Below are 16,323 nucleotides of genomic sequence, written 5' to 3'. Positions count from 1 at the left end.
CTGGTGTGATTTGCTGGCTCTTAGGGATCGTTTTGGCTCAATTGTTAGATAAAATTTGGTTGAATGATAGCTTTGACTAAATTCAGTCACCACGATTAGTTCGAAGCCTAAGATACCGAACATGAAGAGCTGAGGTTGCTTGGGTGTCCCCTACCCCTCATGTTCAGTATTTTTTACTTTAGGGGTTACGGGGGTCCCCCCCCGCTTCCTCAGCATTGGTGGCAGGGGACCCAACAAAAAAAAAGAAGAAAAGGGACTCTGCATCAGATCCGACTCGCGTTAGATGGATGGATCGGACGCTGCAGGGTACCGTAGAGCGGCGGATGGAGAAAAGGTAAGTAGGGGGGTTTATGGGTGTACTGCGGTTTGGGGGGACATGGGTTTGTTTTTTTGTACTGAAGTAAAAACGTAATCGCAGAGAAAATGACTACGGGCAATTTTGCTGTGATTTTGTACCTCGGGCAAACAACCTAAAACCCTGAGGGATAAAACTAGACTTCTACACCACAAGAGTCCATTGCTGACGTTCTGTTATAACTTTCATAAGACTGGTGGTCTATCTTTAAAAATCAATTGGGCCCTCACACTTCTTCAGCTGGCCTGCCATGCACCGAGTGACACAACATAACATTCACAAACTTAATTCCAATAGAACATACAAACAATGCATTATTTATCATTCCTTCAGACACAAAAGTCAACACACATATGCTTGCATACACTCACTCACACACACACAAATGCACCCAGCACCTCCATTGACATACATTGTGTGCACACAGCCTTTACATGTACATATACAATAACACATGGAAACAGTGGTGCAACGTTCATCGAGCAGACCAGACTTTATCACCCCCTGATCCCTGAAATTTAGGGCTAATTTAACTTGCCCTAGCTGAACTATAAAGTCATAGCTGAAAGGAACAGATTCACTGGAATGTCAGCAATTCCCTTGATTTTTCCTTTAATTCAAAGGCAGAAGCCATCGTTAATGCAGTGCAGTGGGTGACCAAGTATACTTGGTATCAATTTTTAAATGCCATATATCTCCAAACTTGGGTACCGAACAGCACCTTATATGTGTATGTGCTGATACATTTTTCTACAAGATTCTGACAGATTAAAATTAAGGTATGTTTTCGTGTGTTCAAATGGCTCCAAGCAGTGGAAGCGGGAGAGGCGGGAGAAAGGGGGAGGCTGCCCCGTGGATCTTTTAAGAGCCAGACCGGGACATTTGTCATTGGGACACCTCTCCCATTCGGCACATCCAAGAGGGGGCCCAGCGGCAAAGGTGTCACTGGCAGGACAATGTATGCTGAGCAATTCCTGCTCAGCACGCTCATTATCCTGGCAGCAAGACACCTTACCCATTCTGAATGGTAGAGGTGTCCTGCTGCCAGGACAATGCCCCAAGGAGCTCCAGGCAGCAGAGTGTCCTCATGTTGCTCTGTATCAAATAAGCATTAAAATATGAGTGATTAGGCACTGATGGGAGGGAGGGGGTTACTATTAGAGGGACTTTTGTCCCTTTAGAAATGTGAATGGGAGGGAGTGATCAGAAGTGAGAAGGGTGCATAATGTTGCATGCTTTATGAAATAATGACTATGGCTTTAAAACCCAAGGGGGATTTGTTAGGCTCACATTAATCTACATGATGCTTTGCATGTAGTATGGGGAGAACAAAACTAAAGTCATACTCCCATTGCTCAACATATTTCTATGACAATGTATATAGTGTATGGTTAGTGTACTATCAAAGGCTAGTTTATTATGTAATGTGGTTTGCTTCCAATGCATTGCTATAAATAATTATTTAAGCACATGAAATGTAAAGCAAAACCTTAATAAATATCTACATCAACTAAACCTGGAAAGAAGTGCGCCGTCACTTACATTGTCCACATCCCAGTTTCATCATTTAAGCAAGTGTGTGATCCTAAGCAAATCATTTAATCACATTGTGCCTTATCTGCAGCTCTGAAAGTGACTCTGAAGCACTTCAAAGCTTGTTAATGTTTAATGTTATTATAATTGAAAAGCCTAATGACTATAGAGTTGCTCCACATATAACAAAAGTGCAATTTATGTAGTATGCACCACAAAGTTATTTGTCACTTGGCTTATTCATGGTCACTTATTCTGAAGTCACTTGCATGGTGCCTCCAAGTATCAAGGACTGATGATGCGCCTTGCAATGTCCTTTTCTGTGATGTCACTTCTGTTGGTGCAATCCATATAATAATTAGGAAGTTTGCATGTATTTTGGCTCAGAGGGCTTGGACAGAGCTCTAATAAATGAGTCTCCTGCATCTGGAATTATCCTGCGCTTTTACTTTTGTTGTTGTGTGTTAAAATGCTATCTTCCACTAATGTTAGCAAAAAAGTAGATTGGGGCGGGGGTGGGCGGTTTGGGGGTGCCAATGAGACCATGTGGAATTCCACAGACTGCATTTCGTTGCTCACCCCTCCCCCACCCCACTCTTACAATTTTGGATACTCCCCTGCTTATTTTGGTAAGTGAAGCAGTTTTTTGTGGCCAGTAACCTGAACCATGACACCCATTTACCAATTTGCACCAAACCGTCCTGAAAAAGTTTCTGCAAAACTCGAAATACTTTTTGCCTGTTTGGTGAAGATTATTTTTGGTGGCAGGGGGAAAAGTTATACAGGGCTCCTAAAAGTGTGATTTTAACACAAAATTCCATACCGTTCCTTCTGCGCATCTAGAGCAAAAACTGCTTAATAAAAAAAGTTCACCATGTTTGGAATGCCTATAGCCCTCAAATTAATTTCACAGAATTATTAGTAGAGTACGACAGTTTTGGGTCACAGGTTTTCTCAGCTTGACTATTTCCACTCTACTTGGGGAGGGTGCACCTTCCGCCAACTTCTTTTTGAAATTAGGATGGTGGTGCTTTAGTAGCTTCTGAAAAGTGGCAAGACTAATTTTTGAGGCGTTGCATAGCTGTGGCCTGCACCGGAGAATACATTTGTTATTGTTAGTGTGCCTTCATACATGGGGCCTTAATATGTACTGTGAGCTCTGCTCACATTGTCCAAATGTGACACATCCCTCACTAGGGTCAGCCCGCATCCCAGCCCCCCAACCAACATACACAAACACAATTAAAAATTATTTTAAAAAAAGTAAATAGCTCTGCTCTGCTTTCAAATGCCGTCTGGGCCACGTCTCATGTTACACCGACCTAACCTCTTCGCACTCACGCACCTCCAGACCGAAACCAGCAAGCTGAATGAGCTTCCTAGTTCCTGTCTGTGTGTCGCACAAATACAAAGCTGGAAAGCGATTCTCTGCACCGCAGCCCCTGGAAGTGCTGCTGCTAGTGTGGCAGCACAGGCGCCAAGTCCTGCAACACACAGTTCCGCACCCTGGCTGCTGACTTTGAGTCAGGCCAGCCAGGGTGAGGGACTGAGCCATGCAGGGCATGCCAGCCCTGAATGTGTTGCAGCACGGCTGCCAGGCATCTCAGCATTATGCAAGGAGACAGCACAAGCCTTGCTGGGCACCCCAGCCGCGCTCGCGCTGTCCAATTACATAATTGCTGATTGCAGCCCCCCTGCCCTCCCTCCAAAAGTTGCAGGGGACAAAAAGGCATGCCACAGAAGTTGGGGGGGGGACAAAGCCCCCTGTACCCCCCTATGATTACGCCCATGAGTGGGACAATGCCACAGGAAAAACTGTGCATTGGTACGAGAGGCATACACGAAAGAGACACATTTCTGAAGGAAAACAGTGGCAAAGGAAAGACAGGCTGAGCCAATGCAAACCATAACACACTGCACAGGAACGCGCTTTCTAGTTTGCGGAAAAAAACAAGCAATCCCAAATGCAATTGTGTTCCTATTAAGCTTTTTTGTGCTGTGGTTCACAGGTTCATGGCACAATTGTGAAACAATCCAACGAGTCTCAAAACGAGTTTAATGTTCACTTTAAAAAATAACATTGTTGCATGTGATAGACGCTTGCATTGATGCTGCCACCACTGTGGCTGATTTGCAGAACCCCGTGGAGCCTTATTACTCTAACATAAATGCACAGTGATGCTGTATATAACTTGCTGCACAGGTAGCGGGACGCTGCCTGCAAATACTACAAACTCAAACGCAGCCATGTTGGATAACTTGCAATGCAAAACAAATACTTACGCATTGGCCTGGGAAGCAATGCTGCAATTTCCATTTGCACTCTCAAGGATGGTACTTCCCGCGCTGCTGTTGTTGGCGATGCTGTTGCAAAATATCAGGCCAGGGAATTCATTCACCTGTAGAGCCTTGCAGGGAAAGTAATGCATGAATGCAACCAGTCAATATCAGAAGCATATTCATTTTAATGTAACAATTTGAGAGCAAACTCAGACGTTGCATGGAACAACCTGACACCCCGCAAGAAGAAACAGACAAACAAAGCTAGGATAGGCTAGCACGTTGAAGGAGTACTCATATAGGTCTGTAGTATTACTAGATCATGCTCAGCCGTAGACCCTAAAGGTGTCGTAAAATCATCTCTGAAGATGTGGCACTGCTTCATTAAAGGACAGGCTGACTGTCAGAAACCCAAGTGTTAGCAAGGCTCAGCTTTTTAGGAAAGCCCACCAAGATACACTCCATGCAAGAGCCATACACCCGCTCAGGACAGCTCTGGGAGAATGAATAGTCAGTATTTGTGGCATTAGAAGAACAAAACATCAGTAATAGTACAGGTTATGTGGTGCAACAATCTCATGTACATTTTCTGTCTATTCCCTCAATGTGCCAAATACAATGAAATAAAAGCAAAATGACCGACCAGACTTTATATAGATTACAGAGTGAATGAAATGGTGCATACTAATTGAAAACAGCACAAGAAAATCATCTGATGTCCAGAAACCACCTCTGGATGCGACAGGGAACTGAAACACTCACACAGAGGCCTGTCCACAGATGAAGAGCGACATGGGTCTGAAGGTGCATAGCGTTCTGCACACACGGTGGTGTAGTGCTCAGACAAAGATGCACCTTTGTGACAAAAAATCGGTTGCAATGCCCAAAGACAGGACAAAGAGAGATGGGAGGAATGCCAGGATGCTGGGAAAGACCCCAGTTACTAGTATATGGACAAATATTCACAGGAGAAGGATGGAAGGAAGGAATGTTAGGGTGCAAAGCACACACACTTCTGACAGTTCCAGTACAAGTGGTGCAGAAGGGAAATGACGATTGCCTCAAGGAGTGGGCAGCAAGTGCAAATCTGCTCACATGGGTGGAAAACGGGTGAAAATGGTTCCATGCCAATCATACCACTCGAGCGTGATTCCTTGTGTTTCCAGAATGATGGTCCAGTGAAGGTTGGAGAGGATAAAGGATGCAAATGGATATTGAAGATACCAGACATAAGGGTCGGAACTGCAGTGTTAATGGATCACTAATGGGCCTGAGCATCCAAGTCATGCATGCAACTACCGCCAAACTACGGAGGGATGTGCTGTCTGGTACAGCTGAACACACCAGTACTGGTAGTGCCTTTAAAAGACATACAAGTAAATGGATTCCCTAAAATTAACACACACCAAAGGAAGAAAAGATCTGTAGAGTTGACAAAAGTAAAGAGAGGAAACTATGTGTCGACAAAAATGGAAGACGCACTAGACGCGATACCACCCGAACACAGATTATTCAGCAGGACTGAGATGTTTATTTGCGTCAATCGTTCCAGGCGTTCAGGTCAATCTGAATGCCAAATGGCTCCAAACACCAGGTGGGATCTGTTGCAGAGGATCAACTCGATGGTCCAGGGGTTTCACGCCATGAACAAAGAGTTGAGAACCACCAGATTGATGACTTTACAGAACAGATACATCCTGAATCTTCTCACAGCTATGGAAGGAGGCATTTGCGGCCAAGATAAGGCCTTCTTGCTATATGTGCGTGCCTTCCCACGATGGAGAGAATGGGACAGTAACAGAGACAATCATACACTTATCAGACGTGCATGCTAAAATGGAGATAGTGATAAACCCAGTGGAAGAAGATGAAGACTGGTTCACATATATCTTTTCCTGGATACTATCAGGGATGGCTAGTGGTCTGAAGGCACTGATTGCAGCCTTAGTGCTGGCATTAGTTGCCTTCTGCATTATCAGAGTAGCTATAACACAGTGCAAGTAGACCACTGAAAAGACGATAGGGATGAGAATATTATTTTATTTATTTCCATTTATAAAGCCCACAGCTGCCCTAGGGCATTGTGGTGCTGTTACAGTATATTCACTTGGGTGCAGGGAATTAGATGTAGAGATGAAAGCTGATGGAGAGATACAGAATCTTGGCGTGTTGCAATCACATTTGACGGAGTGCCCTCTGTTCCCGCCAGGTACAATGTTCTCCTTTCCCCCAGATCCATGCAACTATTGGGGAAAATGGGTATGGTCTAATACTGATGGACACTGCCGTCATATGACCTGGAGTTTAGACAGGCATGTGAAGTACCATGGACATCTGGGAAGAGTGGCAAAGGTATGATTCCAAGGCCGCATGTGAATAGAGAGGGTCATCTAGATAGTGTGCCCGACTTGTAGACCAGAGGGGGGATTGGAGAGGGAGACCCAAACGAGGCCCTCATTACACCCATCTCACTCGTAGCCCAGCGACAGAGAAATCAGAGGTGTGCATCACTTCTGGGCCCTTACTCCATATCCCTGATGTATCGCAGGTGTGCGAAGGACTACTCACTCAGAGAACCATTCAGATAGTACCCGAACGAGAGTATGAAGAGATACAGCTGTCATCAATTGAACAGGTCAACTGACTGCAACCTCAAAGAACGCCGATGATTTCACAACTGACATCATGACATGGATGAAGCATATAGACAACCCTGCACAACGTTACGCAGATATTTCGTTTTATCACTGATAGACACAAAGCAAATGTTCATGACTCACATAGAGGACTGATACATGTATACATTTTGTTACTTGGAAACTGCAAGACGCATAAAGACACAAAATAACTGCTTGCTGATGCCCAACCGTAACTAACATGGATGGCCATGCAAATAAAGATGGAAGCCATCGGTACTTTGGGGTGAATGGGAAAAGCAAGACGAACTTCAGCTTACACCGAAAGGCTGACAGGCTGATCCTGCTGCAGCATGCAGTCCAGGCTTCCAGCGTGCACACCATGCACAGCCTCGCCAAGGACATGTAGGGAAGGAAAGTTTCAAATTAACAGAAGAGATAGGACACTGGTGAGGGATACAGCCGTTAATCTACACAATTACAAGCAGAGGAGCTCCATTCTGGGGTCGTCACACATGTGATCAAGACAGAGCCTATTAATTTGTGTCGGACTGAGGTGGCTGTTCCCATCGAACCAAAGACAGGAAGACACAACAGTTATACAGGTGTAAAGCTGAATGTTATGTCTCAAGGCCTAGGAGATCAGAGATGGTAACTTGTTGGGAATTTGGCAGCATCTTCATGGTAGTTTCCATCACCTTGGCCTGGTAAATATCCAAGGCTTCAAGGCTGAGAAGACCCTTTCTGCCCAATCGCTAAATTCCTTCCACGCTAAGCATACACTATGTTGCATCGGCCAATCACCTTTACACTAACCTGTAACTTTGTATTCCACAAGATATGGCTTACCATACTATCATACTAACCCCTTATGGAATGCATATATAGCTCGCCTCACTAACCAATCCCTTCCCCTGTTACGTTTTTGGGATGTAACCTCATTTTTGTGACGTTACAGGTTGACAAAATGGAACGTCAGGCGCTTGGTGAGTGAGAGCACTTGGAGAGTTTTGCATTGTTCATGTTGTGATCCCTGTCATTTGAATTGTTAATAACGACAGTGAACTTTGTCTTATGGCTGGGTCTTCTGTTCTTTGGGCAGGGGGTTTCTAGGGCCCAGTTCCTCTTGCACATAAATGGGCAGACTGATAATAGTTCCCCTTCCACTCTATGACAAACAAGTGCTCTTTTAAGGATTTAGCTTTAAAACCTTTGCACTTCAAGCACTTTTCTTTGCCATGGACCCTTGGAGGGCAGTTATTACACACTCTGTGCATTCTTCTCAGGGAACTTTGAGTTAAACTCAGGGAAGAATTTAAAAGGCATATTCTCCATAGGAAAACCGAGAGTCGAGGCTAGAAATAAGTGTTTAATGAAGGTATTCAAACGCCAGTGGAGGAGTATTTGATCATATCCCTCCCTACTGTACACCTGTTGATGATTGTGTAGCTCCATCGATTAGTCTCAGGTGATAACATGCTGGCTGTCAGTGGTCAAAGTGTACAAAAAGAAGTAGTGGAACTATGTTCCCTGCTGGTCTGACCCCACTCCCCAGCAACCCCATTGCCAATGCCGCCTCCCACACGCAATCCAAACCCCTAAGCAAACACCTGCTGTTTAAGGGAATGTTCGTACAAGTTTAAACTTCTTCCTATACTTTTATTTTAAAAGTAGACCCTTCCAGCACGGTTTCTATTTAAAATAAAAGTATCGGAACAGTAAAACTAAGTGGAAGAGCCCCGCTTGCAGCCGCTCCCGTCCACTTCCACCTCGGCCGGCTGCTCCTCTGTGTCTGAATGATGCAATGTTTTTAAGTGTCAAGCAACATCTGCTGTATGGAGTAGAGTGGAGAAGGTTAACTCCACCCCACTTAAATGTGAAATAAACAACCTGTGCACGTTAACACTTGGGTGGGATCATGGGTACCTGTACACATAGAGTAGGGAAAGTACAACAGGAATGCTCCTGTCCACACCCTTTCCATTTTTGAAGAAAACCACTTGTGGCACTCTGGAACAACCTCTAGATAGTAGCCTATGCAGAGCATGTCAATCTAAGTAAAGTCACAAGCCTCAGAAACATACATATGTATTTTTGTACTGCATTTAGCAAACTTTGTTTAGTCATGGATAGTTTAATAAATGCTCCTGTTATGGGCCCGATTAGGGACATATGGTTTGATGAAATGCAGATCTATGGTGGTTGTGCTTACAAGGAGGAAGGGGGGATTGTGGAAGCAGCTTTTAGCAAGCTCTGAGTCTGAATACATGAAATGTTATGTCTGGTATTACGAAACAGCACCAATAGCAATGTTTGAATGCAATATCATAAGTAGCAGTGCTGAAAGGTCCAATGATTAGTTGTCATTTAGAAGCGGTAAAGCCCATGAGGCTGTTCAAATAGAAAGTGGCAGACGTCCAGAGCAGGACTCTGCTTCGGAAAGAGTGTAAAAAGAATAACACGTGATATAGCGGTATGCAAGAGGGTAGAAGTTTTCAGTATGGACCATATGACTCGCTGGAGTAGGGATGTAGGGCTACAAGGTGATGGAGAGATTGTCATGTGACTAGGTTAACTAGAAAGGTACAAGCAAAAGAGGGGTCTCTCCTAACATAGCAACATCTTCAAGGTTGACATACTGTGAGAATCATACTAGAATGTGATGTTACGAGTAACAAACCTAAATATATCTAGTAGTTATCGTGTTGGTGAGAAAATGATAAAAGTGTGTGGAATCTTGGTTGGGGAAGCTACTTTGTTAGATGGGGTTACTATTGTTGATTTCATTCCTTGCTTACAAATAAAGCTGACAGCCCTGTTGCTATTAAATTTGAGTGCTAAATTATTTTCATACAAGACCATGTATCCCAGTCACCACTCCCTTTCACTCTTCTAAGTACCACTTTGGTACCAGTGGACTTCAGACTTTTGAAGGGACAGAAAGCTCTGCGGGGTTGAGGTAATCAAAGTTTTAAGTGGAATCATACTTGCAAAAAAAGATCAAAGCATAAGGCATTGTTTTGTTACTTCACAGTTCTTCTCTATAAAGATGACTTCTGATAAATGTTGTTGGTGGACATTATACATGCAGTGGAGCAAAAACAACATTCTATCTTTGCACAAACAGACGAGAATGGACAAAAAGAAGCTGAGCATATTTTTACTTTGGTAGAATGATTATAGTTTAAGGAGGTGTGACGAATCCGAGGGTGCCGTCCCTTCTTCCCTGGGGGAGACCTTTCGTAGGGGGCCAGGGCGGTACATCCACAGTACAATAATCCCCCTGGGGTGGTGCTCTGAGGAAGGATAGGGAGGAAAGCCCCTTATGGAATTAGGGACGATTATTCTCAGGGAATGCGGTATTCATCCATCTTGATAATCCGGGCCGCTTCTCCAATGCAGAGCCCCACCCTGTAGGGAGAACTAATATACTCTGTTGTAAGGTTTACCATCTCAATACCCTTGACAAACCTGAAATATCCAAAGACTTTAAGCATCCCGCTTCAGAGGCAAAAGGTAGTACCTGGACGAGGAAGATCACTTCAAAGAAACAAAGTGAGCAGTCTAGTTTATTCCGAGATGTCAAATGCTGGGATGGAGGCAGCGGCCGGCGCAGGAGTTTAAAACAAACTCAGCTGTCAATCAGCAACGAGAGACGCCTGAACGAGACAAGCCTCCCGAGAAGGAGTCACGAGAAAACAGGTCTCTGAGAAGGCACAGCGGGTTGCCTGCACCAAGCGAGTAGAGGGAAGACGAATCAGAAGCCACGGAGCAAGGTAGAGGAAAGGCCGACGAAGGTCCAAGCACCAACAACTGAGTGCATTGGTGCCGGTACTTACCTCAATGCTACCTGGGCTCCGGTTAACCAGTTGCAGTGCGGGCTGCATAGCCGGGAGAGGAGAGAGGCTGCACGGAGTGCTGCAGAAACTGCCACTCTCCAAAAAGCTGTCAAGCCTCAACGAGCAACACAGTGACTGGGGAAATGCTGGTACTGTTCAAGAAGAGGAGAACAGGTATGTGGGTTCACCAGAAGATGTTAGAGGTCTGGGGAAGCTTAAAAGTGGGTCTGGGACCCGAAAACAAAATCAAAGACAGTTACACACATGGCAGGAGAGTGAACCAAGGGGGAGTAATGCCACCTTTCGAGTCTGGGACTTGCATCCAAAAGAGAGGGTCTGGGACCTGAAAGAGAATCAAAACCAGTTGCTCACTTGGCAGGAGAGTGAACCAAGGGGGATCAATACCGCTTTGCGAGTCTGGGTCCCACAGCCATATCAGAAACCAAGGCCTAAACACAAGAGGGTCTGGGACCCTGTGAAAGAGATATTTATTGAGAATTACCCAGTTTGGCACATGATTACGCCAAATCATCTTAGCAAATTTGGTACCCACAGTCACATAGAAGATTAGAAATGAGGGGGCACAAACCCTGGTACCATTAAAGTGAATCATATACTTGGTGGAGCGGAATCCGGCGTCAATAGGATATTAAGACTGAAAATATAAGAGACTTTACCGTATTTGTTATCCAGCCTCTTGAAAGAAGAACATGTCTAGGGGAAAGGAGCACTACGCCAATCTTGGAACTTTGTGGTTTCTGAACATTTCTTTTTATCTCCTTACTATCAGCTAATGTGTGAACGTCTCTGTTAATTGAGCATACTAAGAACATTGTTTCATTTAGTGAAGAATACCCTTGCACAGTTATCTAAGAATTAAGTGTTAAGAACCAAAGACGTTTTCTGACACTATGATAACAGACATTTTGCTTTCAGACTTCCTGACATTTTCATGAGTTTACTTTGAGGCAGGGAACCCCCTCATAGTATTTAGGGATAGAGAGGCATTTGTTCCAACCTGTTGGTGTTAAAGTCTTTGCCCAAAATTATATCACCACTGTGTCTGACTCATACTTCTGCACCCTTACAGAGGACACTATGGTGCATGTCCCTTCTCACATTGTAAGGCTTGGGTAACTCGTAATTACAAACAAGAGTGAAAGTGGGACTGATTGAGAAACACGCCTTTTTATGGTTGTAGACCTACAGGAGTGATTGAATAACAGGTCTCCTTTGGGGTCTTAGACCTCTGTCTGTAAGTGATTAAGGACCTGAAAAGTCAGGTAATTGCAAAGGGGTCTAAGGCATTCTGAAGCTGGCAATGCTTAACCTCCCCATAGCTATCCATAACGACTCCCATAACCACTTGCCAGTTTCCCTTCTACACCGTAACTATGTACAATCCCTATCTAACCTTTTTACTTGCTCTGGCAGCATCGTCCATCAGTTTGCCATACCCTGGTGGACCTTTAGACCTCGGGGGACAGGAGTGTTGATGCATTCTACTCCCACAAGGTGGGACAGGCTATAACATTTCCTGACATATTGTGGCAATATTGGCTGCAAGACCTCCTTCCACAACACATGCAGATAAAAAGCAAGCACTTTTATCTTGAAACGTGTGTCCATAAAGAAAAAGCCCACAAGTAGTCAAAGTTACCTTTACATCAGCTACCTGTGGATTACCATGTGATTGAAAGCAGGTACCTCACCAGCTGGGCTTCAATCGCTTCACCTGCCAAGGCTCAAGCGGATACACTAGAGGAAGAACCCCATTGAAGGACGCATTGTGATGGCTAACACTCTTTGTAACCTCAAAAGGTTGCTGCGCATAGCAGGTATCAGATAGCAGCTGCCACTGATGGAGCCAAAAATGCCCCATCAAGAGCTCTGCTTTGTGTTGCAGTGATATGTGATGGCATTGCAGAGCTCATGTAACCTGACCAACTTGTGCAAAGTAGAGTTCCAACAGATGGCCACTTACGTCTTCAGGTTTTGCAGTGGCAATTTTTGCTGTACCTGAAGTTGGCATAGTGCTTTTTTGACATGGTAGGATCTGCTGAAATGTGAGCTGATCCTCTGGACCAGAGCGACCATTTCTTTCGCAGAATGTCAATTGTTGACAAAGTGTGTGACCACAAGGTGAAGGACATGTGTAAAGCAGGGGACGTGCAGTTTCTTGCCAATTTGTAAGACAGCAAGAACATGTTATCCATTGTGTGCTGCAAAACAGCCCAAATGCAAATTGTGAGGACCGCCTCCTCCACCTTCTGGTATATATCAACTCCCCTGTGGTGTCTGTGCTGAAACACCTGCATGGACAACATGGCCTAATGCCAGATAGCATTTACCTCGTGCCCCCTTGCACTGATCTGGTACACTCTCTTGTCTGGTAGAAGAAAAAAGGTAATTCAATTTGATTTGAGTGCCATATAGTCAGTTTTTGACTTCATTCCTTGTTTGTGCACGATGCTGCAGCATATGGCACCACATGGATGTGGTACTCTCAAGTTGGTCCATATCTGCTCTCAGCACAATGGTTTAAGGAAGAGTGTGCAAATGGGAACATTCCGTTTCTGTTTATTCTGTGTGAAGAATTGCCATACATTTGACTTTCATTGAGGGATAATAATACACACTGGCATCATAAGGGCATGATGGTGCTGGCAATGCTGATATAGGCCATGTAATCATACGTTATACGTTTTGATCTGTGACAGGAAGGATGATTCTGAACGAGACTGTACACACGTGGAAGGACGCCCTTTGTGGTGCCATCCTCCTCCTTCTCTATCTCACTGCTTCCCACCATAACCACACACTCCTGTCTGGATCATACGATTTGTTATGATCATCATCTATGTTATCAACATCATCGTCATCTGGCTTATCAGTGTATCAGGGTACTGTTCAACTGCAAGATGTTGTTCTTCCCTTATCTTTGGTAGATAAAATGGGCCCATTTGCCCTTGTACCCTCGACATAGAGCAACAAAATGTAAGGGCAACCTTCTCTGATGGTCTTGGTGGAAGTTCATTGTCATGGTACATTACCAGTTCAAGTACTTGTGCTGGTGAATGTACTGAAGAGCGGCTTGTGACGGATGGTGTGGGAAGTGAGTTGGATGTTACTGTCGATTACCCACATGCGATTCTGGCCTCTCTCTCCAGTACACACAGCAAGTGCTGCTGCAGAAGTGAAAATACCACAAGAAGAACCGCTCCCATTGCCTTGGGCTCATTTGTGTGCCAACATGTTTTCTTAATGTGTTGTTTACTCACTCACTGGTGTATCACACTCCCTCGCCCACTCTCTGCTTACTACCTCCTCTGCAAAAAATCACATGAGCATGAGTCTCTCACAGGCTGCCCTCATACACTCCCTGCTTCTCCTGATCCTCACTTGTGGGAGGCACAAGCTGGATACAGGCTTTATTTACTTGTTGCATGCGTGTTGCCTACAGTCACTTAGACACAGAATGCCAGGTTTCTCCAGCTGCCTCGATAATAACTCCTATTTTCTCCAGACTTCTAGTGCTGTTTCCCAAAAACAAGTGTCAGGTCGTATTTATCATGTGGTCACCAAAGCTGCTCTCCCCCTCAGCGATTCCCTCTCCCGAAACTTACACCGGCTGGCACTTGCATTCTTCACTGAGTTCAAATCACTAAATGCATTGTAACCAAAATCTACCCTAAAACGACCTCTATTACTGAGTCCCCAGTAACTGCTACCTGTCGCTACCATTTTTCCTACTCAAATACTCTACCTTGACTTTAGTTTAGTTACCCTTCCATACATTTCCTGGCCTACCTCTAGCAACACCTTCATGGCTCTCTGAAAGCTGCTAAGACTGAAAACAAGCTGCAACCACATGTGCTTCTTGTGGCCAAGTCACCTGCTTGGTACTGGCCACCGGCAGTGGCCAAAGGGTCGGGGACACCCCTATTCTTTATGATGGTGGCCCTGGAGGAGGTATATATGGGGGATCCGCTGGAGTACTGCACTGATGACCCACTGCATTGCAGGAGTCAGCCACTGGAGAACTACATTTCCTGGAAGATTCTCTGATCCCTCTGTAGACAGGAGACCCCTGCATAAGCCAACTGTGAACCCTGTGACTCATATTACCATTCCAAGCCTGCCCAGGGCAATGCTTGATGGGCTTTACGTGTTCTAGCCAATCACAGGGCTTTGCAGTCCGCCCGCTTTTGACGCTGCATTCAAACATGGCTTTAAGAATATGGCAGTTTGCGTATCAATTGACAAACCTGCAGGGACGTCATTTCACCTAAATGCCAGGGGTACCAGAATTGATATCACATGACCCTTGAACTCCGATGACATCACTTGAAGGGATGTCATTTGACCCCTGCCCCCAAGTGACATCAGGGGAGGGGATGGCACACAACCTTCAGATGCGCCTAACACCTGTTTCCAGGCACTCTCATTTCAGCATGATATAGGAACCGAGGAACATAGAGAGGCAAGATTTTTCCATGATCCACATTTAGGCAATGTCATTTTCCAGATTCGATGTGGAGCCTATATGTAAAACATACATAATGCAATACTTGAAACAGGGTAACTGAAATCTCTAACGCAGGCTACAGCTAGTGTATGAAACATCTATAGATCGATGGACACAGAATTACTCGTTATCTGTGCCATTGGTGTGCTAAACAAGCCAAAAAAGCACTCACCTGGGGAAGCATGCGCTGTCTGTTTACCCAGGAGGAAAATGCTGCATGAGCAAGGCTTGAAAACTAAATCATTGACCAGGATTTAGTATCAACAAAATTCCCCAGGTTATAAATGTATCTCTATAAGTCAGCTACCACTACGATAGAAGAAGCCTATTGTGCAGGTGTAAGCTGAGGCCATCTCTTTCTGTGTGCATTTATCTTTAAGTTATGTGACAAGCAACCACATGTTGTCCGCCACAACCCAGAGCCGAACATAACACCATAATGTCCTTGGCTTTGATACAGAACACTTCTTCAATCTTTTTTTAACAGGGTGGGGAGGGGGCTGCACTTCCCTCAAGAGTGGGCTCAATGCATCTACGGTTTTAAGAGCTCTATGTGTGAGGTGCGTTATTCAATTACCCTTCTCCCAGGACCGGCCTATGAATTAAGCTTTCACAAAGCCCTTTCTAAGAAGGTGTTTGAGTGGGGAGGGGCGGGTCACTGCATCACTCTTGCACCTCTGAGACTCTGTGTCCAACGCTTATTTTCTTAAACAGTGTTGCGCCAGAGTAGGGTACTGGTCGGGTTTGCAGCCCCTCTCAACCATCACACTTGAAGCGTTCAATGTGAGCAGCGCCCAATCCGTGGCATAGCACAAAATGTGGGGCGGGGCCTGTGAGTCATGCTGGGGTCCTCCCCCCCCCAAGCTCCGTAACAAAGCACAGGGCACGCCACACCCCGGTCTGGACCACCATGTGTGTGCAATGTCCATGAGGATTATGCCGCTGCAGGAGCATGCACTACTCCAAGTGAAAGAAGTAAATATGTTTTTTAATCAAAGCTTAAATGTTTCACATGGCATAGAAAGAAGTGGGCGGTGCCTGGTCCTAAAATATACGAGCCACAAGTGGTGGCTGTTCAGTTATTTTATTAGAGGGTCTAAATATTTGCCACAAATATGCAATTGCGACCGAGCATAGCGAGGGGACCAGAAC

At 45.0% G+C, this 16,323-nt stretch overlaps 1 protein-coding gene across 2 annotated transcripts in view; it reads right to left on the bottom strand.

Moving 5' to 3' along the window:
• LOC138515804 (broad substrate specificity ATP-binding cassette transporter ABCG2-like) overlaps positions 1–16,323 on the bottom strand; it is a 961,595-nt gene that overhangs the window by 46,442 nt on the left and 898,830 nt on the right. For both annotated transcript variants that reach the window (XM_069630540.1, XM_069630541.1), the window contains one exon: positions 4,227–4,296. In XM_069630540.1, the coding sequence (XP_069486641.1) occupies positions 4,227–4,296 (70 nt within the window). The remainder of the gene's footprint in view (positions 1–4,226; positions 4,297–16,323) is intronic.

The sequence above is a fragment of the Ambystoma mexicanum genome, chromosome 6q (genome assembly GCF_040938575.1).
Source record: "Ambystoma mexicanum isolate Mex_15411 chromosome 6q, UKY_AmexF1_1, whole genome shotgun sequence".
In the NCBI taxonomy this organism is placed as follows: domain Eukaryota; kingdom Metazoa; phylum Chordata; class Amphibia; order Caudata; family Ambystomatidae; genus Ambystoma; species Ambystoma mexicanum.
The sequence above is the reverse complement of the archived record's forward strand: the minus strand, read 5'-3'. Positions and strand labels throughout refer to the sequence as shown.